Source organism: Suricata suricatta, chromosome 17, assembly GCF_006229205.1.
Source record: "Suricata suricatta isolate VVHF042 chromosome 17, meerkat_22Aug2017_6uvM2_HiC, whole genome shotgun sequence".
NCBI lineage: Eukaryota > Metazoa > Chordata > Mammalia > Carnivora > Herpestidae > Suricata > Suricata suricatta.
This window is the reverse complement of record NC_043716.1, coordinates 37,140,434-37,155,245: the sequence shown is the minus strand read 5'-3', so window position 1 is coordinate 37,155,245 and position 14,812 is coordinate 37,140,434. Positions and strand designations below refer to the sequence as shown.

The 14,812-nt window shown below is 56.1% G+C and overlaps 2 protein-coding genes across 2 annotated transcripts in view; one reads left to right on the top strand and one right to left on the bottom strand.

The window, feature by feature from the left end:
- Positions 1 to 14,784, bottom strand: part of THRA (thyroid hormone receptor alpha) — a 21,274-nt gene extending 6,490 nt beyond the window's left edge. The window contains exons 1-4 of the mRNA XM_029929092.1: positions 14,631 to 14,784; positions 4,117 to 4,458; positions 1,693 to 1,760; positions 990 to 1,090 (exon numbers count right to left, since the gene is read on the bottom strand). Of these exons, the coding sequence (XP_029784952.1) occupies positions 990 to 1,090; positions 1,693 to 1,760; positions 4,117 to 4,169 (222 nt within the window). The 5' untranslated portion in view covers positions 4,170 to 4,458; positions 14,631 to 14,784. The remainder of the gene's footprint in view (positions 1 to 989; positions 1,091 to 1,692; positions 1,761 to 4,116; positions 4,459 to 14,630) is intronic.
- Positions 14,300 to 14,812, top strand: part of MED24 (mediator complex subunit 24) — a 36,099-nt gene continuing 35,586 nt past the window's right edge. The window contains exon 1 of the mRNA XM_029929088.1: positions 14,300 to 14,516. The gene's annotated coding sequence lies outside the window, so the exon portion shown is untranslated. The remainder of the gene's footprint in view (positions 14,517 to 14,812) is intronic.

The window sequence follows — 14,812 nt, the reverse complement described above, 5'->3', positions numbered from 1 at the left end:
TGGGGCCAAGGCATTTCTGTCTTTCTGGGATGCTCCTCTGGGACTCAACTGTCCTCAAGGGTGAGGATCCTTGGTCTCTGTTAGTTGCTTGTATTGCTTCCAGGAACACTTCTATGGGACACTGAACCCCTGGTGGTCTCGGCTTGGTTGATACTAAGAAAGAGAGGAACTTGAAGCCTTCCTGTATTTTTAAATGCTTTTGTTTCTTGGAAGGTCTTACATTTTCAGGAGGTGAGGATCCTTGAAAACTCTTGCAGGTGAAAATGAGCTAGGTGAGATCTAATTAAAGCTCCCCAAGTCTATGACCTTGTCCCAGCTGTCCAGGGAGACTCTGTTATCCTCTCTAACTCTGGGCCCCACTGTGCCCACTGGCACTGGTTCTCACTCTTCTAGGTGCAGGGGGAGTAACTGGGAACCTGTTCCAAGGCAGAGTCCACAAAGGCCTCACCACACAAGTTCTGACTTTGCAGGGTTGGAATGTGGCCTGGAGATCTGCACTAAACTATTCCAGTAGGTGGTCCAAGAAGCACATTTTGAAAACCAGTATTTGTTTCCGGTGTGCCTCTCTCTGGTAGGCTGTGAGCAGCTTGAGGGCAGGGCACACACGACCTTCCTCACACCTGATCCAGCAAATGGATGGACAAGAGCTGGGATCTACTAGTGCTTCTTACGTGCCTGGCACTGCTTTAAATACTCTGTATGAATTAGCTCATTTAATTCTCCCAACAGCTCTGTGAGGTAGGTAGTGTGATTATCCCCATTGTATAGATGAAGAAACTGAGGCCCAGAGAAATTCAGCATCTTATCTATGAGTGGCAGAGCAGAGATTGTAAATGGACAAATGAATGACAGAGGAGAAATGGTGGTGCAACAGGTGGGCTTTAGGTTAGGTGTCGATAGGACTGTCCTTGCCAGGCACTGAGGGTCTTTGGGCGGGTGAGATGGGGGCTCAGGTGGTGGGGGAGGGGCAGGAGCTGGCTGGTCCATACCTTGCAGCCCTCACAAGTGATGCAGCGGTAGTGATAACCGGTTGCCTTGTCCCCACACACGACACACTGCTCGTCTTTGTCCAGGTAACTAGGGATATACCCTGAGAGGGAGGAAGGGAGGCAGGCAGGCATGGCTTGGGCCCCCAGCAGAGAGGCTCCTATACTTTCTTCATCCCCCAACCTCTCCTTCCTGGCCCATCCCCTAGCCCAGCCTCCTTGAAGGGTTCTTTGTGTCCAGGTAGGATCCTGGAGACACATCAGAGGTCACCTTGTCCATCCCCTTCCCTAAGAATATGGAGAATCCCAGTTCTTCCGACTGCCCATTCAGGGATTTTCTCTTGCTGCATCTGAGGGGCAGGGGATTCAGGAGGAGAAGCACATGTCAACAGCTCATCTCAGGGGAATACAGTCCCCCAGCCCATTAGCCCCAGATCCTAATTCAGGGGCGCAGGGGTGGGGTGGGGCTCAGGGAAGGGCGTTATCAGAGAAGACAAGAGGTCCTTCTTGACCTAATCCATCCTCAAAGGCTGGGGCATGCCCTTATCATCCCTCTCACCTCCAGACAAGTCCGTCCCAAGCCCTCTAGGAGACTCTCCCCAAGGGACACAGGAGCTGCTGGTCCATGCCCAGGCCCCCAAGGAGCCCCAGGCCTGGTTTGATGGGGTTGAGGGGAGGGAAGAAAGGCACACACAGCCAGGCTCACCTGACATGCTGGTTTTCAGGGAACATTGGCCGTTTTTTCTTTTTCGCTTTCCATCTGGTGACCTGGCACTGGATGGGGGCAAAGTGGGCAAAATCACAGAGCAGTCTTTGGGCAGCCCCCTGCATATCTAATGGGTTTATATAGCCTCCCAGGCCCGACTCCCTCCATCTTGTCTCCCCATTCCACTTCCACCCCCAGGTCAGCTGACAAAACTGAGAAAGGTCCAGCTATCTAGAAGCTTTGGGGTGAGAGATAAAGGGCTTGGCTGGAGCACAGGCACGTTCCAGGGCCCCAACAGACAGACACACACACACGCACACATGAACCTTAAACACCCTTAATCTACAGGATATCCACATATTTAAACCTTCAGTACATGGAAATTATGCAGGAAGAATCTTCAGGACATGCTTAAAGCTATATAACTCTCAGGGCACACGCATATGTACGTAACAGACCAGAGCATCTGAAGAACTATGCAGCCCTCAGTATAAACCTAAGGATAGTAAATAAGCACCAGGATCTATACATCTATGAAATTTTCAGCGCATTCTTGAATGCATTCTAGGACCTCTAGTTTATGGCAATGTGTTACACAACCCTCTGGACAGACATATAATACCACCCCCTCCTCCTAATGAACATGTGGCTTGATCTCCAGGTCATGTACATGGTGAATAATCAGAGTGACTGAACACATATAGTGCCTAGCAACTAGAACCTATAACCTAGAATGAGAGGAGACTTCCAGAGCCACCCTGTTCATGGCTTCCATTTAACAAAGCAACAAACCGAAGCTCCATGTGTACCTGGTGACACTGTGCACCGGAGTCAGGACAAGGACTCTTGCACCCTCCATGCAAGGTATTACCAACCCTCAGCCACTGCACATATATGTTACCAATCTCGACTTATACATGTTACATAACCGCAGCACACACAGGTTACATAAGCCTCTACATACGTGCATGGATTGTATAACCTCTCACACCCACCCTGCATGTGGCATGTTGCAGGGCTCCTCCCCCTGGAGCCTGATGCAGCTCTCAACACACTGACACAGTGACCTTGGCTAGGGTCACAGTCACAGACAAGTCTGTGTTCCAGGCCCCCTGGGGATTACCCTTGTCTGATTTCTACAACCACTGGAGAGTCAGATCTCCCTCCAGCCTCCAGGAGGAATGGGTGTGGGAGAACTCCAGGCCACCTAGCCCCCAGTTGAGCTGGTGGTATTCAGCAATTACGATTTACAGGGTGCAGTCCCAGGGACAGCCACAAGGTGGCGCAGAAACAAGGGGGGGAGGGGATGCAGCCTTGGGGGACCAGGAACCTGCATTCCTGCTTTCCTTTGACTAGGAGCAGCAACCTCTCTCAGACTCACAGAAGTCTGGGCAGGGGGATACAGAGGCTACAAGTGAGCACTATGCAGTAACAGGCTGTATCTTCTTTCTCAGAGCCCTCCCCCAATCCTGGGCTTTGAGGAGGGATACCTGAGGTGCCCTACCCAACTGCCAGCCTCATCCACTTCCTCCATCACTTGAGGGACCCAGACATGGGCCCCAAGGCTTTGCCTGGCCAAGCCTCTGGCCTCCTGGCTCAAGATCTGGTCTCCAAGGCAACAGCCACACTTCTCCCCAGAGCACCCCACCCCCACCCTCTCCCTGGCCATAGGCACAGGCTGTACCCAGCTCCTGCAGCGTCATGCCAACTGGGACAGCGCTCTGTGCCACTTGGGGCTGATGGGAGAAGCAGAGACCCTCTGGGCTCCTCAAGAGCAACGTAAATCACAGGTAACTCATCCCTAGTTGTGTATGGAGGGCTGGTTCCTCCTCCACATGTGAGCAAAACCTTCAGAGTTGGCATGTACTTCCACTTCCTGGGAGGAGGCCCATGGCAGGGCCCGCTGTTGCCCATGAACAAGGAAGAGCTTGTGGGGCTCCCAACAGATTCCAAATATAAGCATGGGCTGTGACCAACCATTACTGGTGCATGTGCCCTGAAATGTCATGTCCCAGGCACCATGGCTTTGGGACCACACGCTAGTCTGGAGGGGAGAGGAGGAAAATGGCAAGGCTATATGGATTCCACATGCTCAGGTGAGGGCAGCTGAGGGCCACTGGGAAGGGATCTGAGATTTCCCAGTGCTGTCAAGAGAAGGGCCACGTGACTGCTGCCTGTAATTACTGTGCTCCGCATTGCCTCCCCCAACCAAAATGGACATCTCTCAATCCAGCTGCCTAACACCCTGCCACATGTGGCCATGACCTCATCTCCTGGGCATAGGTAGGCAGCAGGCTTGTTGGTCCCATGCCTGTTCCTCCAGAGGTGCTTAAAAGGCCCAAGCTCAGCTCTCATTTGCCCAGCCAGGAGAGGACCATGCGTGCTGCCTAAGAACTAACACAACCGGGCGGCTGGAGCCATTACCTGTTCTCCTCTGGGTCTGACCCACACTCCACCTTGCTTGGCTTCTGTTCCATTCACTTCAATTCCATCCAGGATGCCCTCCAGCACGCCAAGAGACTGGGGTGGGCACAATGGCCCCCCCGGCACACCCACAGGCTGCCCACCCCCTGCCACCCAGGCCCTAGGGCACAGCACCCATGGTGCCCCCTTCAACACTTGGCCTTTCACACCATGCCCTGCGCCCCAAGGGGGGCGGGCGGTGAGAGGGGCCAGGGAGTGGCAGGTGGCAGGGCTGAGGGCAAGCTGGATGTGAGGAGAGGTCTCAGGCTGGGGGAGTGGCTTTGGAGTCTTGTCCAGAAGTCCCTGCAAAGAGAGGAGAGAGGTGGGGATAAGGCAGTGCCATGGAGGCAGTAGGTGGATAGGATTCCTTTGGTGGCAACATTTTGGGCTCTTGGGGCTCGTCACAAGATGGTGGCAGGCATGGAGGGCAAGCACAGATAGAGGGGAGCAGGACAGCCTGTCAGACCAACAGGTGCAGTAGGCAAGCCTGGAGATACACATCCTAAGCCCCAGATCTGGAAAGGTATGGAGGAAAAGAATCAGGTCATCATGGACTGTGTCTCAATCCTGACATTCAGTCAAGCACCTGGCCTTTGATAAGTGTCCATTGAACGCATGTAGCTATTGTTACCACCCATCTAGCTGAGTTTTTCTAAAAGTTATTAGTATTATAGGGCAAGAAGGGACCCGAGATGAGTTTTCAGCCCTTGTGGAGGGGGTACTTGAGAAGGAAGGGTGGAAGTGCCTGGAGGTGGAGCAGGGATTATGAATGCCCACCCGAGTGCATTAATGGAGAGAAACCGCTGAAAACTGTGGGGAGCTGACCTCCCGCCTGCTGCTGACCAAATAACGACTCCTCAATCCCAGCTCCCCAAGGACCCCAGAGCTTCCTGTACAAGGTCCTGAGTCACACTTCCCAGTATGAAGACCAGACTTCCCAGCTGGTTTAGCTGTGCTACTACCCACCAGGACAGCGAGGGAAAGGGGAAAGGAAACTACATGTGTTACCTGAATAGCTAATATGTGCCCTCTGAGGTGGGCATTAGAACTTTACAGATGAAGAGACAGGCTCACTGATCACTCGTTCACGTTCACACAGCTAGGAAGCAGGTGGCTCAGGCATAAGAACCTAACAGCCTGTCTCAAATGCTAGCCTCGGTCCACTAGCTGGAGCCCAGGGCAGTGTCAACCTGGGCCCAACATTCCCTCCACACTGCCCCTCTGACCACAGGCGACAGATCTGAGGTGTACAGTCTGCACACACAGGCAGGTATGGGCATGTGAGAGGGGGGCAAAGGGTGCAGTTCCCCACACACAACCTCCATCACGTGGCTGCTGTACCAGAGACCTCACCCTTGGGCCCCCTGCTCCACCCCCAGGAGCTGATAAGGAGCCAGGGTAGAGACGAGACAGATAAGTCAGGTCATTGGGCAGGGCAGGGCAACAGGACAGGGCCTCTGCACCCGGGCAAGCCCCCAGCGTGATGCACATGGCAGGACCATTATGCCTCTGCTACCCCCATAGACTGGGCACTGGGGGCTGGACAGGAGACTGGGGTGGGAGGGGGGGCAATGAGCGGGGAGCCTTAGCCCAGGGAGCCGTCAAGAAAGTAGGTCAAGTTTTTCTTGGCTTGTGAAGAAATTCCTGTTATAAATTTATAATGGCGTAGCCAGCCCTAAGGGGTGGAGGTACGGGGAGGAGAAGGAGTGGGTGGGGATGCCCAGGGACTGGGCACTGGGGCCTGCTGCCCTCAGCCAGGGCACTGAGGGGTAGGGGGCCAAGGAAGTTGTGGGGGTTGGGCCGGACAATAGAGGGCTATTTTCTATCGCCTGTTTCCACTTCTATCTGTGCCCAGCGAGGCTTCCTTTGGTCGGCTCTCTGCATCTGAATGTCTCTCTCTCTCTCTCTGTCTCTCTCTGGATCTTGGTGTCTCCCTGTCTCCCCCCTCAGGCTCTGCCTCGGTGCTTGGCACACCCTGGCTGCGGTGCTGCCCCCGCCTGTCTCCTGCCCACCTGGCATGCTGCCACCACTTGTTTACAGAAGCTGGAAAAATCCACTCGCCAGCCCGGAGGCCCAAGCGCCCCCAGGGATGGGAGGAGGCAGGCACAGGAGTGGGCATGCTGAGAGAGGGGCAGCCCTGGGGAGCAGGCCCTGGGGCAGGCGAGCAGGGCCAGGGTGTATGGGAATGGGTATTAGCAGCTGTGGGCCAGGCCAGGCAGGGGACACCAGCAGCAGCCACATGGCACAGGCAGCTCCTGCCCCGGGCCATAGCTCTGGAGGACCCCCTCCTCCTGCACCCTGCCACTGCCAATTGCTACAGGGCACACCTGGGGCAGTGCCAACCTAAGCCACCATGTTTATTTTCCCTTCCCCTCCCCAGCCCAGCCTTAACTCCAAATGTGTCTGGGCACTGCCAAGGGCTTGCACGTGCCTGCTGGGGGGAGGGGCAGGCTCCTCCTCAGCCCCATCTCTGTGCTGAGCAGCATGGTGTCCTGGTGCCTGTGAGTGCATCCAGGCTCCAATGACCCCTGGCAATGGGCAGAGGAGCAAGGTGCTGCCCTCATGCTTAGGGCACCCTTGGGTGGTACCACCGAACAAGAGGCTGGAGAAACCCTGGGGACCCCAGGTCTCTAGGGACATACCTGGGCCTCTGAGGCAACACAGAGCAAGGAGAGGGCCCAGCATGCAGGGAGGCATATACCACATGCGCCTGTGTTCACTTTGGGCAGCGGGGAAGGAAGGGGCGCAGCAAGTATGCCCACCCTGTCCTCTCATCCTAGAGTCCAGCTTGATTCCCCAAGCTCCTTCCTTGCACATGCCCTGCAGAGGTGGAGGCTCAGCCTGAAGGAGAGAGGGCGGAGCTCTGGGGTTCTAAGACTAGGCTGGATGGCCGGAAGGCAAGGCACACCTGTCGGGTGGGCTGGTCACCCACTCCCTTTGTCAGATAAGAGCTGTTGGGTGGCAGTATTGGCAAGGTGCCCATGGAAGGGGAAGCATTTCATTAAGTTTAAGTGCTTCTGCAATGGGGGGACAGAGGCAAGAGGTCAATGCAGTATCCATGGGCACCACGCCAGGTTCCCACTGCTGGACTGCCCCACTCCACAGTCCTGCAGACCCAGGGGGATTCTCTGCCCCCAAAATCTAGCCCCAGATTCTACACATGCTACTCCTCTGAGTGTCTGCTCTTGGCTTGGCCCAATCTGTCTGGGGCCCCTGGACTTTGTCCTTAACATTCTAAAGAAAGCCCAGCCCTCCTCCTTGCCAACCACAGAGGAAAAGACACACATGTATAGAGGGGGCTGAGAAAAGTGGAGAAAGAAGAGGAGGGAGAGAAGGGCAAAAGGGATGATGGTGGGGAGAAGAGGGGGAGAAAGATGAGGAGGGGCAAGAACAAAGAGATGGGCAGGGATGGGGGGAGGTAGAGCCCCATGACAATGAAAGGAAAGGCAGCGATGAGATGGGGGATGGGGGACAGAAGGGGTGAGGTAGGGAGGAGAGACTAAGGAGAGGGGAGACAAAGAGAGAAAGGTAACAAAGAAAGATGGGTGGGGGGTGCTTCATGCCCCGCCTAAGTCCCACCCCATGGAGGCTGGGGGAGGGGGGAATAGAAATGGTTTCCACGGTGACAGCTGGTTCTTGGTGGCCTGGCATGTGGGCTATTAATAGTGCTGTGGGTAGGTTCACGCCTCCCTTTCCCCTTCCCCTTCGCCTGATGCTAGGGTGGGGGGAGATACTTCCCCCCTCCCTCAATAACCTGGCATTGATGCCCTGACTCCACACCATGGGCGCCAAGAAGGGTGATGCTAAGGGGCCCCGGTGGCCACTGTAGCCCAAACATACACAGGGGCATGCACAGGCAAACACAGGCATCTACGTGCACACTACTGCCTGTGCCAACATGGGCTCCCACAAGCAGCCACAAACACCAACAGCCCCTGGGAGTCTGGTGAGAGTGAAGACTGCAGCACAACACAGGCCCCCACGTGGAGGGGTTGGTGCCTCTTAGGGCCAGGACCTCTTTCTCCTTTCCCAGGTCACCCTGTTCTATTCTCAGGTATGGACTGAGTGGGACTGCCCCACCCAACTCACTGTTATCCTAGTGCCAGGAAAGAGAAGGGCGTGAAGGCGGGAAGGAAGGTCCTATTTGGCAGGTATGATGGCAGAGGAATACACAGAAGCAGGCACCAGCTTGGCAAGCGGGAGGGGGGAGGAGAGTGAGGCAGAACTCCTTGGTGGGTTCTCCCTGAGCCCCCCTCAGATGGGATTCTGGAGCTTAAGGGCAGTGCCCCTTAAGTGTGATCTCCTAGCCACCAAGGAGCCTTGGAGGCTAGAGAATGGGAGATGGGGGTGGGGGATATGACATAGGGGGCTGAGTGGTTAAACAAAAGATCCTCTCCCCCCAAAGGATATAACAGGAAACTCCCCCCTGCAGATCAGAGACAGAAAGACATAAACAGCAGCCTTGACTTGGGCCAGATGCCCAGTATTAACATCAAAGACTGCAAAAAATGTACATCCCCCCCCCCACCGTAACCTTAACCACCTGCTGCTCTCCTTTCCCTCTTCCCACCCCAGACCAGCTCCAGTCAGGCATCAAGGTGGGTGCCCAGGTCTAGAGGTCAGCTCCATCCCCCATGCCCACAACCACTCTCAAAAGCTCAGCCCCTTCCCTGCCAACCCACAGAACTTCTTGCCTCTGCCCCAGTTCCCCTCAGGAACGGAAGCGGGACATCCAAGTAGCCAAGAAGGCAGAGTTAGGAGCACCCCCAAGCTGGGCATGGCACATTTTCCCCACCCTCCCCCAGCAGCCAGCCGGGTAGGGTAATCGGAGCTGAGAGCTAGGGCAGCTGAATGCTGGAGGCATGAATGTCACGGGGCCAAGGCACTCGCTGCAGATGGCACCATGGGCACAGAGCTCGGGGTCCTCCCTTCCCCGTTGCCTTCCTCCCAGGAGACCATAGAAAGGAGAAGTCTGCAAGCCCTGGAGAGCACAGCCCAGGAGGGAAGAGAATGGTGGAGGCGAAAAGAAAGGCAGGGATGTTCTCCCAGGCACCCCAGGGACGGGAGAGTTAGCCCCCACCCAAGCAGAACTGGCAGAGGCTGGGAGAGGGGGCGGGGAGAGGGAGGGAGAGTGAAAGAGGGAGGGGGGAAGGGAGAGAGAGAGCGCGAGAGACAGAGTGCACGAGCACTAGAGAAGGGGGGAGAGGGGGTGGGAGGGAATGGGAAAAGAGAGATAGAAAATTGTGTGTGAGTACGTGTGTGTGCGCGCGCGAAAGAGACAGCAGGAGAGAGCGAGAGAGAGCGCGCGCGAGCAAGTGAATGCAGCTGAGTCTCCGGCACACACACGGACACGTGCAGACACACACACTCACCCCGCATGCGCAGAGCTACGGGCTGCGGGTGCCCAGTTCCAGGAGATATTCAGAGCCCTCCCCAGCCCACACATGCACAAAACATGCACACATGGATGCGCGCACAACACACCCACTCACTGATGTGTACAAAAACGCCGATAGCCACCAATAGCCAATAGCCTCGGGTCCGCTTTCCCCTTCCCCCGCCTACGCGCCTGGGTAAAAGAGAAAATGAAACAGGCAGCTCCGGCTCAGGGAGCCAAGAACTCATCTCTTCCTTACAAGAGGAAGAGAAGAGGAAGGGGAGGTGGGCTCCTGCAGCTCTTCGCCACTGCTGGGGGTGTGGCTGTGCCTTTGGCCCTAACCCTTAACCCCAGTCCCTTGTCCCCAGACGAAGTGCTCATCCTCAAAGCACAGGAGCAACCATAGCATTTCCTGGGCACCAATAAGTTCCACCTTACTCTCCTCCTCTAGCAGAGAACTTCTAACCCTTCAGGCCGGACCACCTCATACAAATGCATACAGGAGGGAGGTCCCCTTTGTTACCACAACCTTGGCCTGCTGGGAAGGAGGGCAGGCAACTCAGAGGTGCGACTGAAAACCAGATCTCCCCTCCAAGCCACACACACACTAGCCGCAGATGCCTCTCTGAGTGACTGGGAACTGTCTCTGGCTCCAGGGGCCACGTGGATCCGTCTGTGCCAGGTCCCAGAAGAACAGGAGAATCCACAGGCTTTGCTTACGAAGCCTGCATGCAACACGGATTGAACACAGGTGTCAGGCCACATTATGTTATTTGTCCTCACTCAGAGTGAGGTAGGCATCATTGTCTCCAGATGAGGAAAACCCAGGCCAAAGTCAGCAACTGGTGAATGGCTCCCAGCCAGTGCTCTTTCTGCTACAGTCATGCCTGCCTCCTCCCCGGGAGGCACAAACCCCTCAAGCACCTTTGCAACCGTGAGAACTGGAGTTGAGATTAGCCTCCCAGCCCAGAGACTCTCCAGTGGCCCACCACAGGGCAACCTTCCACTGTCCTTGCTGTACCTTGAAGGGGGAGGGGCTGAAGAAGAGGGATCTGGGGGAGAGAGGGACTCTTATCACCAGACTCACAGAGGAAGAGAGGCAACTGGGGAAGGACCCTGGCCCTCAAGGTGCCACACCCACCCACTGATCCTTAGTCAGTGCTACCACCCTTCACGCTAATGCCCTCTCAGTGCAGGGACGCAGAATGTGGTATCTATCAACCAGGTCCAGGTCCTTGATGATTGACTGATGGTAGGCAGTAGCTGGGAGGCTGGGTCCCCAGCAGAGAGGTAAGGTGCTGTACTCTATGTGCAAGAGGTAGAGGGGCTCCAGGTTGCAAAAACGTGTAGGGGAGAGAGAAATGACATGAAGGGTAAGGAGGCTGGAGATTAGGGACCCCCTATCGCCCCCAACCCCCATCCTATTCCTGTGGGAGAACCAATTCTCCTCCTGGCTTCTCCAAGAAATCCAGGGGACACCAGACCTACAGGCTTCTTCATATACAGTGCTTGTTATCCACCAGGCACTTTTAAAAGCATTTTATATATTCTAACTCCTCTAATCCTTAAAAAGCTGAATGAGGTAGGTATTATTATCCCCAATTTACAGATAATGCAAGGGAAAGGTTTAGTTGAGTGGCCAAGGTTATACAACCAGCAAGTGACAGAGCTGGGATTTGATCCCAGGCACTCCAGCTCCCCCAAAAGAAAAAAAAACCAATAACCAACCAACCAAACAAACAAAAACCCTACTCTTAGCCATTACCTGCTAAAGGAACAATATCTTGTTCTTTGATCCAGTTATGTCTCCCCTTTGACTGAGCCTCAATGTCCCCTTCTATAGAAGCCTCTGGATTATCTAGAGTAGAATCACTACCAGTACCTCCTCATCCAAATAGGTCAAGGCTACAGGGGAGCATCGCCAGAAATGCTTAGTGCCCCCCCAGGGCCCTGAGCCCCCTGTCCCCTGCTCAAATTCCCACTCTGGGCTGGAGCCTGCACTCATGGAGCCGGGCCTCACTCAGCCCCCCACATAGTCTGGGCAGCTGTACCCTCTGAACCAGGCTCTGAGGCTGGGCAGAGGGCACAGCTGTTGGGCATCTCTGAGGTAGATTTCAGCTGCCAGGGGTGTGGAGAAAGGCCATTGTGAGTCCTGTCACTGACCCTGCTTGGTGGGGCCCTGCCACCTCCTGCCACTGCCCATAGGGGGAACTATTTTCCTGTGGCGCAGTGTGGTGGGGGGCCTCATAGCTGGCTGTAGCCCACATACCCAGGGTTCCACTGAGCTGGTGTACCCTTGGCTGAGCCCGCCAGTCTAAGAGGTCAGCATGAGCTGCAGCTGACCCCCCCTTCCCTTTTCCCCATTATCAGCCCCCAAAGTTGCTGCTGCAGCTGCAGCACTGAGGAAGTGCAGGAGGATGTCCTGAGCAGCCAGCAGAGCCCCCTGCCCCCCCACCCAACCTCCCATTGACCCCAGAGGCAGGGCAGGCGGGGCAAGGGGCGGGGTTTGAGTATTAACAACTGCAAAAGTATGAAGCTCATCACTGCCAGTTCCCAGCCCTAAAAAATGAGGCTGTGACCGAGACAAGAACAGGGGTAGACCCAGGAAGCGACTAGGGGGAGAGTTCCAGGCTGTCAGAGAAACAAGATGAGGGAGAATCAGACACAGCAAGACAGAGCAAAAGAGACACAGCATTAGAGAGAAATTCCAAGTCAAAAATACACATCACTCAACCAGACACTCACCAGCATACGGCCTCCTAAGGAAGGCTTCCAAGTTTAGATGGGAGGGCAGAGGTGGGAAAAGGGGCCAGACTCAAGATGGGAGGCAGGAACTCCGCCCAGGGGGCAAGTCAATGGCCCCAGGAAAGGCCCAGACAAATGACCCCAGCAGGAGCTGCTAGAGCCCACGTTTGATTTTAAGGTGGCATTAGGGACAGCTCCCTAGGAGCTGGCTCTCCCCAACTGCCAACTCCCCCCCCCTGCCCCGCCACAGCAGCAAGGATAATCTCAGCTGCTGGAAGTCACTGGACATTGCTTCAGCCCCATGATTCGGCCCTCTGGAACCCCCCTGTCCTGCTCTCTTTGCTCTTGTTTCTCTGTCCCTCAAAAAAAGAAAAAAAAAAGGCTAAGCCTAGAGGAAGAAGACAGGAGGAAGCTTGAGGGAAAAAAAATCTACGACACAACTATGTGTGCATCCAGGGGTGTGCCTGACTGCACAGCTACAGTGTACACATCTGGGGTTGTCTAGACGCAGCTGTTGGCATAGAACTATGACTGTGTGTGGACCTGAGCCCTGTGACGCCATCTGCACCTGAGTCCTTGGGACCATGTGCAAATGAGTACACCTGTGTCCGGAGATTTCAGTCAATCAATTAACGAGTATTTACAGAGCACTTCCTGTGCTAGGCTCTGGGTGGGATCCAGAGCTCCTGGAGTGACTCTCCCAGATCTCAAGGAGTTCATGATCTAGTGGGGGGCAGGGGATGACAAGCAATAGAGACTCAGAATATTATTATGAATGCATGCCTTGCACCGTTATGCAGGAAAGTCTTTTCACAGAGACAAATTTAATTTTCTTTGGAGTAGAGGTTTTGATGTATACAGAACCTCAGAGATCCACAGTTAAGAGTCCAGGAAAATACTTGTTGCTAAGTTGTGTATACATGTGTTGAAATGTAACTGCGTTTGCTTTTGACTGAGTGACAGCCACTGTCACGGCAGGCAATGATGTCTGTGTGACTGGGCTCATGCTAGCACGTGTGTGCCTGTGAGTGACAGGGTCTTTTGTAATGTGCGCCTGTGTGCAATTGCTCTGTGTTCATGCATGCGTGTGATAGTGACTTTTTCTGTGTGGGTGACAGCGACTCTTCCTTGTCCCTGTGTGTGACAGCATCTCCGTGTGACCCTGTGCGTGGGTATGTGCATGGGTTGGTCTCCCTGCTCTTCGTCTCCCGTGGGTGTGTCCCACCCCTTTCAGCTCCCCAGTGCAGCAGCAGCCTGCCTCTTCCCTTGTCCCCATGTGGGTGTGTCCAGCAGCTCCTGTCCTTGAGTCTGCCTGGGTGTCCCTGGGTGTGCATGCATGTCGCTGTCTGTGTGGGCATATCTCTGTGTCTGCATGTCACATTTGCTTCCCCTCCCTCATCGTGGACAACATCCCCCTTCATCCCTCCCCCCTGCTGGAGCCAGAGCCCGCATTGAGGGGCAGACTCCCATCCCACAGGCTTTCCTTCTGTGCGACCTCCACCCCTGTAAACGGTGGCACTCTTCATTGGCCCTATCATCCCTGCCCCCCCTTCCCGCCCCAGGCCTTCCTTTCACGCCGGACAAGGGAGGGCCCCAAGCACAGAAGGGGCACCAGAGACACGTTGCAAGGGGAGGAAAACAAGGGGGGGGGCACACCACACAGGTCCCTTCCTCCCTCTCCTCCCTAACCACACTAGCTTGCAACTCTCTAGATCATCTAGGGACCCTCAAATACACTCCCCCCTACACACACTCCCTCCGTTCCAAGCCGCGTTTTTTGCAATTAGGAGTGTTGCAACAAGAGAGCCATGCTCAATTGGGGAGGCGGGTGTAATGGGGGGGGGACTTCCCTCTCCCGGGGCCTGTGCAAGCCCCCCCAACCTTTCATACTGCCCTCCGCAGCTGGAGGCGTCTTTGCAAAGGCCGCTCGGCCTCGGCCTCGGCGCTGGGGGGGGGGCACTGGGGAGGGGGGGCAGGCCTCCGGCGCACCGTAAACAAACCGCGGCGGGCGGGGGAGCTCCGGCGGCCGGCAGTGGGGCCGGGCCCGGAGTGCGCAGCAGACGGCCCGGACAGAGGCCGGGCGGGCCCTCGAGGGGGAGGCCTGGACGCCATCTCTGCCGGCGAACCCCGGGGCCCACCGACCTCCTAGCAACACCTCCCTTCCCCGGGGCGTAAGTTGCGAGCTCCCGGAATGTGACAGGGTGACCGGAGCGCCAGGGAAGGCAGAGGCTGGCAGCAGGTACCCCCGGGCGCCCCCCAGCCCGCCAGGGAGCTGGCCCTTGAGCCCCACGGCTTTGCATAATCAATCGCGAGACATTTGCATATTAATGCCCCCTCGCTCCCTCCCCCTTACCTCGGCGTGGCGCGCTGGACAGGGCTGGGCAGCGACGCGGGGTCTCAGCGCCCCGTGCCGGGGGCGTCCATGGGGGGCCGGTGGGGCCCGGGCCGCCCGCCTCCTGCGCCCGGGTGTGAGTGCAAGTGAGCGCGGGGGGGGGGCGGGGGGCGAGTGTGGCGGCCCCGCGGCTCCTCCGGCAG